The following is a 20,514-nucleotide window of genomic DNA, read 5'->3' on the forward strand; positions in this document are numbered from 1 at the left end:
CCAAGAAAGCTGACATGGTGAAGTTATATACAGCATCCTTGTGACCTTTTTGCAGTGAAGATACATATCTGTCCAATAAAGCCCAGGCCAAATGACAGTGACAGCTGTCTTGTGGCATTCAGTTTGAATTGAACAGGTTTGCTCGCAAGTCAGGAGCAAGTATTTCATTACAGACTCTGCACCAAGATCAACATAAGCCCCCAAAAGTGAAACTTTCCCTCAGCAGCTACGGAAACTGCCCTGGTGGACTGAGATGCACTTCACAGGCTCCTCCTTTTCTCCTTGCTTTGACTTTCCCACCTCCTGCAAGCTCTCATCCTCTGTTGGCATTTGCATATTGGCGTAGCACTTGCAAGAGAAGAAAACCTCACTTCTCTCAGGAGGGAACCAGAGTATTATGGGAACTGAGCACTCAAAGAACGAGGGGCGAAGGAGCATGGTTTTTCTTAGGAAAGGTCCAAAGTTGCCTGCATGGGAAGACGCCCTTCTCTCAGGGAGAGAGCCCAAGTCACTGCTGAAACGGGGATTGCGTTATGTCAGCTTGAGCCTCATAATGAAAGGGATGACCAACACGCCTGACTTCTTGTGGGGACTGCACGAGGTGCAGAAGCTGAACCTTTCACGCAACCAGTTGGTGGTGATTCCTCCTTTGCTGGGGAAACTGGACAGGCTGGTAGTGCTGAACTTGGGGGGTAATTGTCTCAAGAATCTGCCTAAAGAAATCGGGCTACTGAGGAACCTGAAGGTCTTGTTCGTCAATATGAATTGCCTGACAGAAGTGCCAGCAGAGCTCAGCTTATGCAGGAAGCTGGAGGTTCTGAGCCTCTCACACAACCGCATCTCACAACTGCCTTTGAGCTTCACTGACCTGACAAGTTTGAGGAAATTGAACCTCAGTAACAACCGCTTTGTGCAAATTCCCCTCTGCATTTTTGCACTGAGGAGCTTAGACTTCTTGCACCTAGGGTCCAATAGGCTGGAAAACATCGCAGAGAGTATCCAGTATCTGGTCAATCTGCAAATCTTTATTGTGGAGAATAACAACATACGCAGTCTGCCACGGTCTCTCTGCTACATCACCACTCTAGAGTTACTAAACGTTGATTACAATGCCATACAGACTCTCCCTGATGACCTCTACCTTTTGCGCCGGCTGCGCCGCATTGCCTGGAACCCAATGGATAAAGGCCTCCACGTCGCCCACAACCCCTTGTCCCGGCCCCTGCCCGAGGTTGTTGAGGGGGGCCTGGATGCCCTCTTCAGCTACCTCAGGGAGAAAAAGGAGCACAACTGAGCTTCTGCTGATCTTGGGATTAAGCCTGTCATCAAGACTCTCTCATCAGAGACCTTTCTGCACAGGCATTTCCACTTCATAACACTTGGATTTCGGAGGCTGTGGATGGCTTTAGTAACAGTTGGAGGAAAGCAAGTAAAGTATGATGGTCTTGATTAAGTGTGTGAAGAGCAAACTTTCTAAAAATAGCCACCTCTGTAAGCTTCAGTGTTAGTGTGTTTGGGGTTTTTTTTAGAAAAAACCACAAAAACAAACTTGTGATAAAATGTTTATTCTTCACTTGACAGAAACAAATTAAAGCAGACTGTCAGGCAGGCAGAAACATGTATTTGACAGCCATTAGGTTGGAGAAACATTAATATAAATTGGATTTACTATATGTGATTGCAATTGCATTTTTATTCCTGCTCACTTCTTCATACACAGGTAGACCACTACATAAACAAACACTGTCATCTAAGTGAATCTCAAGGAAAATGTTTGCTTTGGTAGTGAATTCATCCTGAGCCATATTAGCTCACAGACAATATATTACTGGTAAGTTCAATACCATTCGTTGTTTACCCCACAGCTGTGCTCTGGCCTCTACAAATTACAGGTAAAGATTGCTGTTGATGAGGTGATATTTCCCAGTTCTTTGGAAGAAGATCTCAAACTTTGCAAAGCAGAGAAAAGACAGTGGACTCTTCCCTCAAACGAAAGAGAGGGTTGCTCATTGCTAGATGTACAACTGCTCTCCGTTTCCTTTTCCAGCTCCCTTTAATCAGAGCTGTGGAGTAACTTTACTCAGGAGGCAGTACATCTCCTAAAGGTGAAATATTTCTTTCAGTAAAAGCAGCATCAAACTAGTCATCACCTTAAGTAAGAGCTTCAAAAACAAGTAGTTATTTCTGTGATTTTCCGTATAAGCCAGTACCATAAAGTCAGGTCTTATGTGGTTTCTCATATTGATCTTCTGTGAATGTCCTTCATCAAAGTTTTATCTGGTAATAAAGAGGCAGTATGAAAGAGCTGTTAACAATTTATGCAACCTGGGGTTTTTTGTTCCCTGACACCAGTGTAAAACAGAAGCAGCTCTGTTGAAATCAGTTGAGATAAATGCTTGTAATAGCAGCATAGAAGAGGAATGAGACTGTAATTCTTGAGCTAATTAAGAGTATTCAAAGCCATTTTTAAAGTGCTTCCTATGTCAAATCTCGGGATTCAATGATTACTTTCTAAAATATAATTTGCTTAAAATTATGGAAGGCTGTGAAAGGCTGATCCTGCTTCTAGTGAAGTTAAAGGACAAGCCCTGGCTGAGGGAAAAGCTCCTCAGCAGAGGTAAGAGCAGCCTGATAACAGCAGAAAATTATGTAATTCACAGGTCCATGCAAATAAACACAGCACCTTTGGCAACGCTAACATTATGGGTTGGGTATTGAATGCTAGCAATGAAGAATGCTCACAGAATATTCCATTCTGGGTCTGCCTGCCCTGATACTTTGTTGTGTTGGACTGTTTTTTGTATGGTCTGTCATTTTAATTGAGAATTTCAGTGTTAGGCTCAGGAATCACAGTATCCACATGTGCATTCAAGAACAAATCTCATGTTTCTAGCAAACATGAAACCTTTTTGAAGGGCACATTTGCTTAAGCATTAAGCAAACAAACAGAGCAAGAAAACAAATACCACAGCACAGTTATTTTATGACTTTTTATTTAATATATGTTTCAAATGCAAAGATATTTTATGTGTAGCTTTACATGTATATATTTCACCCATGCAATGAGATTTAAAGCAAAGTTCCAAGTTCTTAGTGAACAATGCATTTAATAAATTAATATGTGATTCCATTAATGACAAGAAATAAAGCTGCAATTATTTATAGAAATACCAGCAGATAATTCTTGGAGAGGATTAGGTACAGATTATTAACTTTTCTAAATGTCCATTTCATATCCCTAAGTCTGGCATTCACATAAACAGTGCGATATTGCCTTGCAGGAAAATGAGATGCCTATGGCATTAATCACCTGAAAAGATTTTCCACATATCAGTATCCAGGATTATATGACACTAGATAGCCTCTGATGTGATCTGACTAGGAGAGGTATGCACAGTAATTTACATGGAAGATGTGAGGCTGGACTGTGTGTGTTTATTAGGATACCACTACAAGGGTGAGAAAGAGTGCAGGGTGAGAAAGAAAATGGTCTCCAAACAGAGGATTAAAAGGCAAATTTGACATAATCAAATGCATCCGGAAAAGCAGTTATAATATGAAGTGCAGTACCAACAATTTAAAATTCAATTATTCAATTGAATAATAATAACCTTTTACTCAAGCTAATAAACCTCTGTAAGCATACAAAACACATAAAAGTGACTGTCATTCTACACAGAATAATAAAATTGATTGAATAAATGGTACTTTAATGTATAATTCAGATTTTACCATTAGGAAAATAATTTCTACTGATCTGGTTTAATTTTTCTTTCATTCCTCAATCAAGACTCTCATAAATACCTTTCTCAGAGATACAGAAAATGATCTCACAGGACTGAAGGTAGTGTTCTGAATTCTTCTTGTAAAAAGAAAAGACTGTATATCACTGTTAAAGTATAGAAATACGCATAAGAGGCAAATAAAGATATAGGTATTTGCATCTGAGAGGGATCAACATAGAAAAAGCAAGCAAGGGCACAAGAGGGAGATAAAATGCATTATGTCAAATGCTGGCTCTAGTTTTGAGCAGGGCATTAGAAAAGAATTGGTGGATCTCAGAGTTGTCATCTGCTATTAGTTGCGCAGATGACAGGGAAAAAAGGAACTGAAACACTGCAGGAACTGTGATCATATCTCATAATATATGACAACAGTACCACTTCTATATATATCAAATGACATGAGTTTGTTTTTATAATCTTTCAGAGAACTGTATGCCAAACATTACATTTGTTATTTGTTTCTAGTACACACTGAAGTTGACTCATCCTAAGTCTTAGAGTAGCACAATTTTTGATGCATCTATTATTTTTTTGGTGGTGGTACTCTTAGAGGAATGGAAAAAGTGGGATCCACTCATGGAAAGGATACTTTTTAGGCAGGGTGACTTTTCTATGGTTTTCACTCAGAGAAGCTCTGAAAGTGCTTAGAAAAACTCTTAATGTGTATGAAACAAAGGGCAAAACCAAGAACAAACTAGAAAGAACACAGTCAGGGGTCAAATGGTTGGGATAAATGTAATATAGAATAGGGCTATACGATTTGTTGCTCAATTCTCATCAAATACACTGGTGGTACATTTGAAAAGAAAGCTACATTCATGAAAAGTTTAAAGTCTAGTCAACTAGCAAAGCCTTTGAAAACTGGAAGGTCAGGCTTTTGGTCTAACCCAAGTTAGTGTTTCAACCTTTGAAAGAAAAACATTTTCATCTGAAGTATTGCTGTAATACCTCAAAGGAAGTTAAAGCTGGAATGTGTTGTACCTACTTCTCTGGGGCTACTGGGCAACTCTGGCACATTGGCAAATTTCTTCATGCCACTTGTGACTGATAACTTCCCAAAATCCATTGCCATGTCCCAGTAGCCTGGTGGGACACCTGAGGGCATGTAACTTGGCCAGGAACACAAGCCCATTACATGAGCAAACCATCAAGAACCTACAAAGACCAATTTCCAAGATATGGAAAATTTCCAAGATGTGAACTGAAGAGACATTTCAAAACAGAGCTTTTCAGATTCCAGCTGAAACCTCTTGCAATTCAGATTTAAAAGGTTTATGATTATTAATTTTGTTGAAAAATATGTTTAATTTTTTTACCAACTTGCCAATATTTTCTTAATTTTTTTCTTTCATTTTCATCAAAATTCTTCTACTTTTTGTCAATGCCAAAAATAGTTTCTAGGGGTTTTTTACTGTAAGAATATGCATTCTGCAATTTAAATTTTTTAGTATACAAATGAATAAATTTCCTATTACTACACTATAGCTTCAGGAAAACATGTCTTTCAGTTAATATTTTTAAGTCATCATTTCAGTGAAGGAGGATGCACCTAAAAAATATTGCATTGATTCTGGAGAGATTTGGATTAATTATTTACTTTGCTAGGCCAGCACATTACTTGAAAAAATATGCCACAGCACATAATTTCTGCAAGTAGAAAAATCATTGATACTTCAGCTTATTTCTTTAAACAACAACAAAAATAAAGCCTCAAAGGTCTTCACCACGTGAGAGATAAATAAAAGTAAATAAAGAGTGATAAAGAAAGCAAGCAAAGAAAATGAACTAATCATCTGCTCAGTATGGTTTCACTAAATTTCAAGGATAAATTTGCTGCACAGTCTTCAGACAGCAGTTCCTGAGTGAGTCAAGGAGCGTTTCAGACTGCCTTGCACAGTTCTACAAAGTATAATTGATATGCATGAAAATAATTCTATGAAAATAACAAGATATATAATAATTTGTAAAATGTTAAGAAAATAAGTGTATTATTATGTCACGTGTGCTTCTGCAGTTCTCACATGTTGGAGCTGAAATCCCGAAATAGTTACAGCTGAAGGCAAATTTCTGGCTGTAGAAGGGCCTTCACATATATGAGAATATATACTTTTCCCATTTTATATGTGGCAAAACCAAGGTTTAAAAACTCAGTAGATGTTTAAATTTGCATAAGGCTTCGGATGTATTGGTACAGAGACACACTTAAATACTCACATGTGGAGTAAGTCTGAAAATCTTTCTATAAAATTGCATGATTCTTCCTCTGTACAAGTAAGAGATAGAATAACAATTATAAAAGATTCCCCTCTCCCACTGATTCCGTGCATTTATCTGTGGTGCAACAAGGGCCAACCAACCTTAAAAAACCAGCCCTTATCACTGTCTTCTGCAGCCCAGCAGTACCGACAGCATCCTGCACCAGAGTAGCCACCTACAGTATGGGATTACTTTGCAGGGTTTAATGACAAAACCTGAAATCTGTACTCCAATATATGTGGAGTCACATCATGCATGGCTAAAAAGGTGGTTTCCAGTGAAGCAGGAAGTGTATCAACAGCTTCAGAAAAGGTCACTGCAAATTATGCTGCCTCATAAAGTAAGCTTATCCAGGCAGACTGAAAAGAAGACCAAAGGGCAGAACTTTATGTTTTCCTAGGGCTCAGGGGAGTTTCAGATACCATAAATTCATTGATGGATAGCCTGTTTTTAATTTCCACTTCCCAGACATTAAAAAAAACAAACAATTGCTCTTTTGATACAACCCTTTGAGGGAAATAGGTATTGCTCCATTTTCTTCCCGATCTTCCTGATCTCAGCCTTTGCGCCATTGACGTATCCACAGAAGTAACTAGTTGCATTTCTCCTTCTGCAAAGGCAGTGTTGCCGGGTGTGGGTGGGCATGAAAATTTACACAGAGTCCTATCTCTCACCTTTCATGCAAGGAGTGCAGAACGGAGGAGGCTGGCAGGCTCCGCAACTACTGGTCATAGGGTGAGTAACCTGCCCAAAACAGGTGTTGTACTCACAACACCAGCTTTATGCACCTGCCTTGGAGGTATCAGACAGAGGTTAGTCCCAGGGCACTGTTTCCGTGGTTGACAGAGATGGATGCAGTCCTCCTTAGAGGCACTGGGAAAAGAGAAGTACTTGCTGAAGTACCATGCTGTCCTGCAGTCTCTCCCCTCTGGCCTGAGAGAGCTCCAGGATATCTGCAGGCTTATTTAGGCATCTGAAGTAAGGTCAGTGAAGCTGTAGAGTACAAATGCCTTCCTTTGCCTGGCCTTCCTTCCCTCAGCAGTGTGTGTGCAGAGGGCACGAAGTAGTATCTCTCAATACAGTGTAGCATTCAGATTTACTGAGAAGATGTATCACAGAAACACCAACATACCTTCAGTGTTCTGTGCCAAATGCTTCTGATGTCAGAAAACCCCTTCTCCCTCACTATTAAAATGTTCCACTTCAAAACAGGGGTAAGCAGGACACGTTTAAAAGAAATCCCTGTATCTTTTTAGAAACAGCATTCCAAAATCAGCTAAAAGAAACTACCAAGTGAGTAACAGCAAAACTGTTACAGTAAAAAATTACTTTGTCCTAGAAAACATGGTTATTTTCGTTATACTTTCCTTGCTTGTTCTTTGTCCTTTTTGTTCTTAAAAATGTAATGGAAGTGTCTGTATGTATATATGGGGTTTTGTATTGGTCCATACATGCATGCATATTTTCGCTATAGGGAACAACAGAGGCTATTAGTGGCTCCTAAATTGTTTGCTTGTGTAAGCAGAGAATTCTCTCTGGAGTAGAGTAATACAGTACCCTGTCAATGGCACTGATAGAAGTGCTGAAGAATACAAAAGAATAAAACCTTCACTTTGGGAAATTTGTTCAATTGAGTGTGACTTGGTTAAGATAACGCCTTTCCACAGCCATTTCTGTGCACAAGGGTCTTGTATATCTTTCAACACACTTACCTTCTCTTTCCAGTTGGAAAACAACACTGTGAAGAATGGCATTTGTGTGTTCTGTCTACATACAAATGAAGCCACAAAGATACTAACCTTGAATTCGATTCATTAAACAAAATTTTTCTGAGCACATGTATTTATGTACACCTTTGCGTGTGTGTAATTTTGGAGTTTTGCAATGTAGTATCTGAGGAATATATGTGAGCCAACTGAAAAGTAGCATCTTCTGCTGCAAATAAAATGCTGGTAATTTAGCATCAAAGCAGGACTTAAAATGTATGATGGTAAATTATGTTGCTTTGGAATTACTCGTGTGTCAGTTCTTTCGCATGTTTTTAGTGTTAGATATCACAAAGTTCTTTGGCATTTTTATCAAGCGATGTGGGGATTTAAAATATGGAAGAATTGACCAATAATCATATCAGCAGACACATTCATTTTCTGTATGTGGAAAGTCACCAGAGACTCCGAAATCTCCCTGGTGTCTCAGGTGTCCATTAGAGAGGCTATTTAATGTTCTTTAGTAAGGCTAATATGTTGCAAAGCAGCGACATTTCAAGATTTCTCCGTGAAGCTAATAGCTTTTCTCAGTAAGTCATTTTCACATTTACATCAATTTAGTATAGACTAGATTTGGATAAAGATAAGCACTGCTTTTCTCTTGCCAGTGTTGCCAGGGTGATAATCACCAAACTGTCCCAACAGTCTGCAAAAGTCTGTCCTCTCATGTACGCCCCAAACCCACAGCTGGCTACCCTGGAGGACTTGGGCTTGTGTGCATATTCAATGAAAATGCACAGCAGAAATGCCCCACAGTTGCCTTGATGCAGTTCATACTAGCAACAGAATATTTTAAAATATCAGGTAATTAGTAAATATAGGGGGGGACAAAGGGGAAAGGATTACTACTTAGAGGCTGCTGGCAGACATGTTGTCACTTTAGTAAGAAGTCAGAACAACTGATGCACTTAAGTTTCTTCTATACTAGCTATCTGCATTTTTCCATTAATTCTGTTGCTTTTTCCTTTGATTTGTCCTTCATCCTTTTTTTATTATGCTCTCTCTTTCCTATTGCTAGCCACTCTCCTTCCTTCTTTTGTATTAGTCTCTTTGTTGCTTATTAACAATTTTTTAAACATTTTTAATTAAAGTTGACTGCTTCACTGATGCCAGTTCAACCCTCCTTTTCTGAATTTGCCATCCAAAACAAGTTAATCACTAGCAGAGGTCTCTCTTCATCAACTACACAGAGGGCTAGCAAAAAAAAAAAAAAAGGCAGAAATAAAAACCCAATTAGAATAAGTAAAAATTGGAGAACAAGCCTCAGGAAGCAGCATCTAGCCTAAGGAGCAGAATACACTTTTGACTTAGCAGCATTTTTCTGTGTCCCTGTAGCTCATCAGTCCTCCATTTCCAGTATGATTCTAGATGGACATTTATGTTAACCAGCTCCTGAAAGGCTATTGCAAATGTTAAAGACGTAGGAAGGAGTTCCATATGCCACCGTGTAGAAACAAGAAGTCCTGTCCTCTCCTTATGTTCTCCAGAGATTCCCTCCTGTTCCCAGTGAAGCTCCACATAAATTCACTGCCTCTCTTATCTGTATTTTGGATGTGAGGGATTTTGGTCCCCTTGTTGTCATATTGGCACAGAAGGATTTAGAAACACATTTAGAAACACAGAACATAACATTCTGTTGTCTAGCCCTAGATTTTACCATGTGCTGTAGATAGTGAGATTTATGTCTAGTTCTCCTTTTCTGCTGTAAAAACAGTCTGCCTCACTCCCTTTCACCTGTGTCTAATGCTCTTACTCTTTGGTCCTATAAAAGGGAAGCTGCAGTCTGAAACGGGAGCAATGACGCGTAGCCACAACCACAGAGCAGTAACAATTACATTGTTCACAGGGAGGCACTCCCTTTAATTTCAGGACAGGAGGAAAAAATGTAGAATAAAGAAAGGGAAGGCAACAGGATCCAGGAAAGAAGCACAAACTTTCTTCTTGGTTTGGACCGACCTAGCTGATGTGCATGTGTGGTGTGAAGCTCAGCAATGCTCTGTCATGACTGTAAGGTGTTTTTTTCTTTCTGGGAGGGAGTCTCCTTTCATGAGGTACTCATTCCAGCAAAGCAGGACCAAGGGAACAGCTCCAACCAGCTTCACCCCCCACTGAATACAGTGGGAGCTGTAGGCATACAGCAATGAAGAGAGATGGACCCTGAAGTCCTGGAATTCTTCCTAGTTCTGGAAGGAATCAGTCAGGGCTGAAAATAGTGTTCTTGCTTACTGCTGGGTGCCTGAAGGTGCATCCAGCTCCATGGAAGGTGGTGCTGCATCAGTTTTACATTTAAGGGAAGGATACAAAAATTCTTCTGCCTCCGAGGAGAACCTCCTGTTTCAAAACCCATAGAAACTCAGAGACAGATCAGAACTGACTATGACAATCAGTTTTAAAGTCCCTTTCAGCCTGACACTGCAAAGTATTAATCAAACCACTCTACGGTATCACTGAACAAATGCAGTTAGAGTCCTATCACATAAAAGCAGGCAAATAATATGACTAGAAGGACATTTTAATACATTATACTTGTTACATGGTAGTTTGATGTCAAATATATGAAATATTAAGCAAAATATAATAATCCCCCTAGTAATGTAAAAATGTTCGTTTTTAATCTAGAGATCTCACTGATAAGGGATGATTGTTCAACATCCTAGAAGGCAGCTTTCTAAATTATGCTACTCCCTGTGGCAAGTGCAGGACAGATCACAGATTTAATGGAAGGAGCATTTTCATTTTCCCTGTTGCACAATGGGATTTACATTTCAGCCCTCCAGCAAGCAGAGTTACTCGTGATACCTTCTAAATTAGTACCACCTCATAAGTCGCACCCAGGGTACCTCCTAAATTAACAAGTAGTGCATTTAGGAATCCCTGAAAGGCTTATTATCTCCTGTCTAATATATCATTAGCACTGTATATAATTTCTGACACCATGTGCCCACCCCCTTTTCTAGTGAAAGATTCCCATAGGTTAAACAGGGCATTGTAGAGGTCCATTTCTGGCTTCCCATTATACTTCTGTATCTACAGAGGAATTAAGGCTAACTGCAAAAGAGTCATTCCCCGGCATTTCAGTTTATATGCTTTTATAGTTGCAGAACAACAGCAGAAGTGACGGTCCATTATGTTATCATTTCTATTTGGCGGTATAAAAGTAAATGCTATATTCATAACCCTATCTTCAGAAGAAAGAGAGCTGTCGTTCCAAGGTGAGGATATCTGCTTCCATATCCCAAGGCCTCCTGGCTGTTTTAGATATCTATGCTGCTGCAGTCATCTTTGAGCGGCTTGTGCACCTCTGTGTTACCACTCATGATAGCAGCAGGAAACAACACAGGGAGAAGAAATGCTGATATAACAGTTCCCATCGGGAAGTAGCTACTCATTAATATGTTCACAGGCTGTCACACTTTGAGATATTGGTCAAAGGTGTTTGCAAGAAATCAAGAAATATTCTTCTGCCTTGTCTGTGCTAAGAATTTAACTCATTGCTGACAGAACACAGCAACTGGAGCAGGTCCCACAAGTGTAGTCAGAGCATGGAGAGATCGCTAACAGCATAATACATCCCCCCCAACCCTCATCTGAGTTCCTCCCACTGTTGCATCTAACCCAGAGCATGCCTGTGGCACCGAGATCCAATTGCTTCAAAGGGCTTTGCTCACTAAACATCAGTGTCAGATGCCTTCATCCCACATAGAAGGTTGCCAGCAGCAGAAAACTGTTTCTAGGCAAACTGAATCCCTGCAGACATGTGCTGTGACAAAGGTACCTGAGACTGGGCCTGGTTGTCCATGGCTTGCAGGAGTTATAACCATTCCTCTCTTCCCACAGACAGTTCCCACAGCCATCCCTTGCTGAAGTTCAGTTCTACTCTCCCCAGCAGATGTTAGGCAGAGCAAAGGTTGAAATTCCTGACTTCAGAGGGAACATCCATCACTTTATTTAGATTTTATTGCACTAGCTGGAATAACTTGCATCTGTGAGCTTTTAATAATGTTCTTAACTGTAGCTTATAAGCACTGACACAAAGATGTCAATCACCTTCTTGGAAAAGGGTAGCCAAGAGTTTACACAATAGAAGGGTAGGGTTTTCTTCCGACTCACAAGAAGACGTGTTTCTTCCTCGAGAAATCTTCCAGCTGCCCAGTGAGGTAACAAGGAAATAAATCCATCTACAGACTCTCTGTTACTTCTTTTTGTGAATAGCCACCATTTGCATTATAAACATTTTAACAAAGACACATTGAGCTAATTTTAACCCTATGACTTTGATGAGTTTAGTCCATTGACTTTGTGGAGAAAAATACAGAGCTGAGTCTTGTTTTCGATTAAGCTCATTAGAACAAAGAACTCTCTCAAAAATTGCCACTGTGGGACCTCAGCCAGCAGAGGTCCATAACCAAATAATGGGAACTTGTTATCACCCTTTGATTATAAGTATCTTTTGGCTAAATATGCAAAAAATGAGTGTCTCTTATTTCTAACAGATAACCTCGTTGCATCTATTTTTTAAAGAATGAATTCTCTGTTCTCCATTTTTGAAGGTCCCAATAACTAACTTAGATATGGGATATTGGATTCCAGAAAGAATAAATTTGATTTGCAACAAGAAACAGATCAAGAGATTTTTCTTATCTCAATGCAAATGTTGCTCATCTGTGTGAATTAGGAGTCTCAGTCAACTCTGTGTTGACTCTCACAAACTTCTAGAATTCAATTTCCTGAGCAGGAGACAATATAGATTAGTTTGATTTCTAATAAATTTCAACCCTCCCAAAGTAGCTACTGCCAGAAGTCTCCTTTTTCAGAGCTGTAGATCTTAAAATATAGGAGTCAGATACTGAGGTTAATAATTAATGTGAAACCTCTAGATCTTATAGCTATTCCAATCTAAAGTAATCATATAAAGTTCTAAGAAGCCAAGGAAGAATCAGTCAGAAGAGATTCAGGTACTTTAGCGATGGAGCATGTGTTCATTCATTACCATTAGAGACTGGGATTCATATTTGAACCCATGCAGGAGCTGACTTCAGTTCTTGGAAGTCATCTCTCATTATAGCAAATGCTTCATCACAAGTTTTACCCCTTTCTGAAATTCAAATTTAAATCCTTGATTGTGAAGATCAGGTCTGAAATACGAAGCATCTCTGAGTTACCACAGAGCATCTGTTGCCCCAGAATCCCACACTGTCTAATTCCAAAAGCCTCGCCTCCACACGTCGTTAATGAGTCTAGGAACAGTAGCAGAGGACATAGAGGACAGCTTGAAAGTCTGCAAATTAACAGAAAACCGAAGTTGAAAACCCACAGCAGACAAATTGCAGGGATTCTGCAGCACATGTACAAAAAGAATAGGTGCCTGAGAAATGGTCTAATGAGGAAAATTAGTAGATGTTGGAATATGTCAAGAATAGCCTTTTGCCTACAAACATTTTTGAAGCAGAATGGTCCTAGTAGGGGGGATTTTTTTAATGGAGCCTCCTAAGTACAACACCTCCTAGGCTAATGAGGTTAGACTATCCATCCTGCAAAATGTCCTTAAGGAACAGGTTAAACATCCAGAAGGAGGTCACACGTAAGGGAATCATTTTATCAAAACTCCATTCCTATTCTGTCCTGGATATGTTTTTGGGGAATTCTTTAAAAAAAAGGAAGGATGTCGAGTAAAGGCTAAAAGTATTAGATATATAAACATGAATATATGGATTATAGACTTAAATCCATCAGAATTGTGCATGGAGTGGCTACACCTGTATTTTATGAGTTCTGTCAGGTTTAATATTTAGCAATAAGTTTGGAGAGCTGTGAGGCAAGGCATTATAAAAATTCATAATATTAACTTTTCTATTATAATTGCTTCAGATGATTTAATATATAAAGGCATTTAGAGGTGTAATGAACGCTGTGAAAAGGACTGTGTATAAAAATATGGATTGAAAGTGACACCACATTTGCAGAAGTAACAGAAAGCCCTTTTACAAGGTGATAGAAATACATCATAGGAAAGGGATTGGACAGCAGCTGTTTGGTTGCTTACACATTCACAATGCATGTCTTGCTGATGGACAGCTTTATAGAGGACTGATCCTTCAAAAGTGTCTGAGCATGAGGTCCTGCTACACTGAGAGAGAGAAAACCTTTCTTTTTTTTTTTTTTTTTTTAAATGGGCAATGTCTCTGACAAGGACAGTCCAGAAATGTTTTTTTGGGAGGCCTGTATAAACAGTTGGGTACAAAGGCCGGGACAGAGGGAAGGATGAATTTCATCCTGTCCCCTTCAGCTCAGTTCTACATGGGAGTTTTCAGATCTGCTGCCATCACTGCAGCAGAGCAGGAGACAGCTAAAATCATCTGGCTTCCATAAGGGAGTATGCAGCAGATGGCACTGTTGCTTTAGCAGTCCTGACTCAGTCTCTTTTTCCTTTTGTAGGAAGTCCCAGGTTAGTTTTTCCTTCCTACCCTCTCTTTCTGTGGGATATTACTCCATTTTCTGTGATCAGGTCCATCCACACCCGAGTGTGATGCTGCAGCATCAGGATCCCTCAGAGCAAGCATCGCCTCCTGGGCAGTCCCGTATCCACCCCGCTCATTGCTTGACACCACACTAACTCCTAGGCTTTGCTTTATGAGAGAGAACCTTGCATTTGCATAATAATATCTTCCCACTGGTTGCCTTGCATGCCTAATTTAATTAGTTTGTAGCATTTCGGTAGTTTTTTCTCTCAGACGGTAATACCCTGTTGGGGACGCTGACCACGTTTCCGCCATGTCTTTTCACTTGAAGCGCACATTGACTTTTATCTCTTTCCATAACTTTGTCTCAGTGATTTTTTTTTTATTTGGTTTTTCATGCTTGATGTTTATCTCCATTCCTTTTACAATTCTTATGCCAAACAGTTTTTAAAACGCTAATATTTCTGGGTTTTCCTTACCTCTTTATAACCTGTCATTTAGATGTTAAATTAGTTTAGACTTTCCTAGATGTGTTTTAATTAGAGACATACTTGTTTATTTACCACTAGCTGCATATGCATGAGCTGGCTTTTTAATACAGTCCTATCCTGAAAGCTGCTGAAAAGTTCAATGGAAATCAACAAGCATCAAGGCAACTGGAATCTTATTGAAGAAAAAGTCATTAAAAAAAAAAGGAATTTCAACTACTTTATGTCTGCTCTGGCAAATGTTTACCCAAACAGGACTCTGTCCTATAAAAAACCATACTCTTGGTACCAAAATGTGTATTCCTGAGGTGCCTGGCCACCTGCATGGAAGCTGAAAACCACTAGTTCACACCATTCTTGTAGAAACAATGGTTTGATGTTTCAGATCAGGGAGATGAGTGTCCCACAAGGAGAATGGAAGGTGCCTAGTGCAGCTTATAGGAAACCCTGGGCACAGAGGGGTGTCTGTGTCCCTGGATACAACAGGTAGAACTATTGTCTGAGGGTAGTGACCCATATACCTTCTTTCTTTGAGCTGGCCATAGAGCACCGTTTCATTTTGGAACAGGAGAGGAAACATGGGACGTGTGGGTACTGGCATACAGTTCTTATTTGTCTGAGTAGTAGGAAACCTGTCCACCAGACTGAGATTTCTCATACCTGTTTTTACCTTTTCCTGTGGAAGTGGGGGAACAGTAAAGAAATAGAAGTGACCTTCATGGAAGATACAATTTAAAGCAAGCCTGACTTGAGATCTTGAATGTTAGCATCCCCTCAGGTGGTTAAGGCATTGTTCTTCTTTGCACCTCAGCTTCCCAGCATGTCGGGCCACAAAGAAGGTACTCAGTAAAGGTGTCAGCAGGATTGACTGCTGAGTGCCAGGGAGGGCCACAGGTACAGTTTTGAAATTAGGCATGAATCCTCTTTTGGTAACCAAAGTTATATCTATGCTGTGAAAGTCACGAGTTCTTCCCACCTTCTGTTCTTGATGAAAATCATAATCATGCAGTGCTGCCATTTTGAGAAAAATTATGCTGTCCATCATCCTTTTGAGGGTCCCTTTGTGCCCTGGGTTTCATGCAGGGTGATACAGTGTAATTCAGCATATCGCACCCCAGATCTGGTGGGCATGAGGATTACTGAAAGTACTACCTCCCTCATCACTTTTGCCTTGCAGATTTGATCTAGAAGCATAATTGAACTACTAATTTGGCATGAAATTCTAAAAGTCTGTGCTGTCCTTTTTGACTCCCTGTATATGTTTGGTCCTTTTGTTTGTTACAGGAGTTAATCGACATTAAGGGATTTAGAAAATGGAGACCTATGGTTAGTTCTTCCCTTCAGTTTCCCTGGAAGTCCAGGATTGTCCCTCACAGCACAGAAACGTTTATCCTCTTTAGGCAAAACGTTTTGCTCTTTAGGTTTGTTTCTAGATGCATTTAGCTTAGAAATTAATCTTACTATAAAAGCAATCTCAGGAAAACACTGTATGTGTGTTTTCTAGGAGAATGAACATGGAAGAAAAATCAGGCAAAACAAAGTAAAATAGATGCAAAATCTGTAGATTGAATTATGTAATCCTTACTCACATGAATATTAACTGGAACTATCCACGAGTAGATGTTGAAAAAGCAAATTAGTATCTCATAGGCTTTCTTTTGTTTGAAGACAGCTGGAAAACAATGTATTCTTTAATGACATATGCATGTTAATACAAATTGTATACTCTCCACTAATCTAATACTCATGAAATGAGCACATCCATCACGGAAATTAAAGTATAACTTCCTACTTTAACAAATTCTACAATGAATAAGTTACAAAAATAATTAAGAATGAATGTGAATTGGTTAGAACTTTATCGTAAGAGAATTGTCTCCATTTGTGAGATTAAAAAAGCCCAAGACAAATCATGGACAGTTATAAAATCAAATCCCAGGCACAATTTAGCAAACTATGAGACATATTCTTTGACAATATTTTATTATATTGATATTGCTTTTATTAAATCAATTTATTGAAGGTTTCTTTAGACAGCTGAGTTATAACAGTGCTCTGTAACATTTTGGAAAATCTGGATCTTGATTAGCTACAAGAACATTTTTTTTTCTTCTAGCCAATAGTCAGCTCTATCAATAACATAATAATTTCTTATTAATGTGTTATATATATTTGAAAAGGAAGGCTATTCTATTTCTTTATATAGTTAATTAGACATTACAAGACATGCTTTGAATACATTACCACCCACTCATTTCTTCACCAATGTCCATAAGAAAGGAATAAAAGAAGTATTTTCAAGCATCAAAAAAACTCTTGCTTATGTTTGATTTCAAATACACCAAGAGGTAGCTTTGGTTCTTATTTAATCTCAAGCTTTTCCTTGGGGCAGAAAAATATTGATATTTTCATTCCTCTTAGGTATACTGGATTTTGCCATATTTTCTTCATATTGGCTGCCTCATCTCCTGCACCGCAAAGACAGGCAATGTTCTGCAAAAATACAAAATGCCTAACAGCCTCTGGGAATCTGCTCAGAACTGGAAGCCAGTATTTAACTTCCAATTCTGCCAAGACTTATGTATGTTTCCTAGTAGTTCCCAGCCTTTGTTTTAGACATACAGCTGCCATTCTAGGAAGCTATCAGATTTTACAAATAATTTAAGACAGAAGTTGCACAGATTTACTTCACATAGAGATGGAGCCAGAAATCTGCATTCAAATTGTTGGAAGATCTGATGTGATTAGAAACTCTAACACCATGTGGAAGTCAGAGTTCTGGCTATGGAAACACAAGTTCATTTCTCTGCTGTAGCCTGTAAAAATCAAGTTCTCGTTTTGCATATCATAGAAAATCCTGCTACATGTTCAATTTGAGCTGATTGCCTGAAGTAGCTAACGAGAAGCAAAGCTGGAAAGCCTTAGCACTTCTTGGTGAAGACATTTCATACTGAACAAGAGTTTTGCACACCTGTGAGAGCCATTAGCAAGAAACTTACTTTACCTCACCTATAGGTGACCGTGTAGGTCTTCTGCATGTATGGGTGGGATCTTTTGTGCTCACTTTTCATGTCCTCGTTTCTTTTTATGTGTGGTGGAATTGCTTCAACAGCAAGTATATGGGTACCTTCCACCTCTGATTAGTTTATGAGCTAGGCCAGTCATTCCTTTATCAGGGTCACAACAGAGGAGAAAATTGAACCTCAGTTTCTAATTTTCAAGGTGAGAGCTTTCAGCCTTAAGTATGTCATAGAATCGTAGAATATCCCCAGCTGGAAGGGACCCACAGGAATCATTGAATTCTAACTCCTGGGCCTGCACAGGACAGTCCTAAGAATCACACCATGTGCCTGAGAGTATTGTCCAAATGCTTCTTGAACTCTGGTAGGCTTGGTGCCATGACCACTTCCCTGAGGAGCCTGTTCCAGTGGCCAGCCACCCTCTGGGTGAAAAACCTTTTTCTAATAGCCAATCTAAACCTCCCCTGACACAGCTTTGAGATGTTCTCTTGGGTTCTGTCACTGGTCACCAGAGAGACCAGTGCTTTCCTCTCCACTTCCCCTCATGAGGGAGTTGTAGACTGTGATGAGGTCTCCCCTCAGTCTCCTCTTCTCCAGTGTGAGCTGCTCCTCATATGGCTTCCCCTCAAGACCCGTCACCATCTTCATAACGCTCCTTTCACAGAATCGCAGAATATGCTGGAGGGGACCAACAAGGATCATAGAGTCCAATTCTTAGCCCTGCACAGGCCCATCCCCAAGAGTCATACCGTGTGCCTGAGAGTATCATCCAAACTCTTCTTGAACTCTGTCAGGCTTGGTGGTGTGATCGCTTTCCTGGGGAGCCTGTTCCAGGGCCCAATGACCCTCTGGGTGAAGAACCTTTTTCTAATATCCAACCTAAACCTCCCCTGGTACAACTTCAGGCCATTCCCTCAGATCCTGTCACTGGTCACCAACATTTTCTTATAGCTTTATATCTTATATTGTGGTGCCCAAAAGTGCACACACTATTCAAGGTGAGGCCACATCAGTGCAGAGCAGAGCGGGACAATCCCCTCCCTTAACTGGCTGGTGATGTTTTGCCTGATGCCCCCTACCATATGGTTGGCCCTCCTGGCTGCCAGGGCACTGCTGACTCATATTCAACTTGCCATTGACCAGGACCCCCATATACCAAATACATACATATATATATGAGTGGAAAGGAATCAGCATAATATCTGTTAAGGAGAACTAGTGAGTAATCTAGATTCTGTAGACAGGCAGCACCAGCTAACAACAACTGATGCTTTCAGAGACCATCTACTGCATCAAGCTCCTCACACATGGGGAGCTGGTAGGCACAAGCCCCAGCAACGCTCTCCAGACGTTGCAAATTGATGTTGCAAGCTGATTGATGATATAAATGCCATTATCAATAAGGATTTTTGTTTGAGTGGGTTTTTTTAGATAGCACTGACAGTTGTACACAATGAATTATTTGACTCATTATTTTTACTTTGACATTGTCATTAACTGTAGCTATAAAAAATGCATTTTACCTGGTTTAGACCTAACCTTGCTTTCATGTAAGATAATGGCTAAATTGCTATTGACTGTGGTGGGAAGAGCTCTATGCCCCTACATATTAAACTGCTGTAATGTAATTGCTTCACTGTATGGATCAGTGTTTGTAATACAGGATTTAAGTTAATAATCTTCTTTATATTGCTATATATGTGAAAAGCAAACTTATAATACAGAAAGAATATAGTCAGTGTTGTCAATATGAATCATAGAAGTTACATTTTCCATAATAAACATGCAGATTCTAATTAGAATTAGAACTAAAGTGAGCACTGTCTATGGATTTATCTTACGTCACAAGGATTATCTTCTGCTTTATCATATGAATGCAGATTTTGTACTTTTAAAAGAAATAATGAACTTTCAGGTTGATTGAAGCTGACAGAGTAACTAGGGCAAGTTACAGCTTGAAACCCATTGGTGAAGCAAGTTTTAAAAATATATTCTTGCTTAACTTACATTCTACCTCTTTTGATAGACTTAGGGCTTCACCTCTGTGAAGAAAAAGATGTGGTACATCATGTTTTGAAGAACATAACCAGATTTGCTAGAAGTCTGGAAGTAAGGACCTACTTTCATGAAAATGCAAATTTAAGACTGCATGGATTTCACTCCTATCTCTTAAGCAACCACTTTAGACCATTTTCTTTTGAAAAAAAACCCAAACTAATTGCAGGTAAGTTCATTGTTAGCAGTTTAGATTTTGAATTTTCTTGAAGCAATAAATACTCACAAATTTCTAACAAGCATGTGAAATATTTGGTAATGTTGCACAAGGGGCAAATCAATATTATTTGTGTAGTCAGACCAAGCAGATATTTGATATCACAAATCTGAAATAATTTATTATTGAGGTCATAGGGCATTAGTAGATGAAATGTGTGGTAACAGAGACAATATTTCTCTGTTTAGTTTCCTACATAAGTAAATATGTTGTAGATAAAGTAGAATGATACTATAATTTAGTCAACACTGGAGCTAGGTATGTAGAAACTTACACATATAAAACTACCATTTCAGGAGAAGGAACTAGCTCTGGTTTATGTTGCCACTGCCGAAATAGAAGACAGCCACACAACACCAAACCACTCATTTATATCATTAGCACAGGCAGCAGTTTCCCCAGCAAAGAAAGTCTAGCACATATTTACTAGGGAATATCAGGAGCTATTACTCCCACCCCTTTTCTGTAG

General features: G+C 39.4%; 1 protein-coding gene across 1 annotated transcript; it reads left to right on the forward strand.

Annotated features, from left to right (window-relative positions):
- The first annotated feature begins 210 nt into the window (after positions 1-210).
- On the forward strand, positions 211-1,574 carry LRRC30 (leucine rich repeat containing 30). Its single transcript, XM_027650965.1, has one exon. The coding sequence runs from the start codon at positions 398-400 to the stop codon at positions 1,292-1,294; it is 897 nt and encodes a 298-aa protein (XP_027506766.1). The 5' UTR covers positions 211-397; the 3' UTR covers positions 1,295-1,574.
- The last annotated feature ends 18,940 nt before the right edge of the window (positions 1,575-20,514 follow it).

The sequence above is a fragment of the Corapipo altera genome, unplaced genomic scaffold (genome assembly GCF_003945725.1).
Source record: "Corapipo altera isolate COAL_440 unplaced genomic scaffold, ASM394572v1 24, whole genome shotgun sequence".
Classification (NCBI taxonomy): domain Eukaryota; kingdom Metazoa; phylum Chordata; class Aves; order Passeriformes; family Pipridae; genus Corapipo; species Corapipo altera.

What these genes read in the sequence shown, in the direction of transcription:
- LRRC30 (XM_027650965.1), top strand. Translation starts at nt 398, where the DNA reads ATGGGAACTGAGCACTCAAAGAACGAGGGGCGAAGGAGCATGGTTTTT.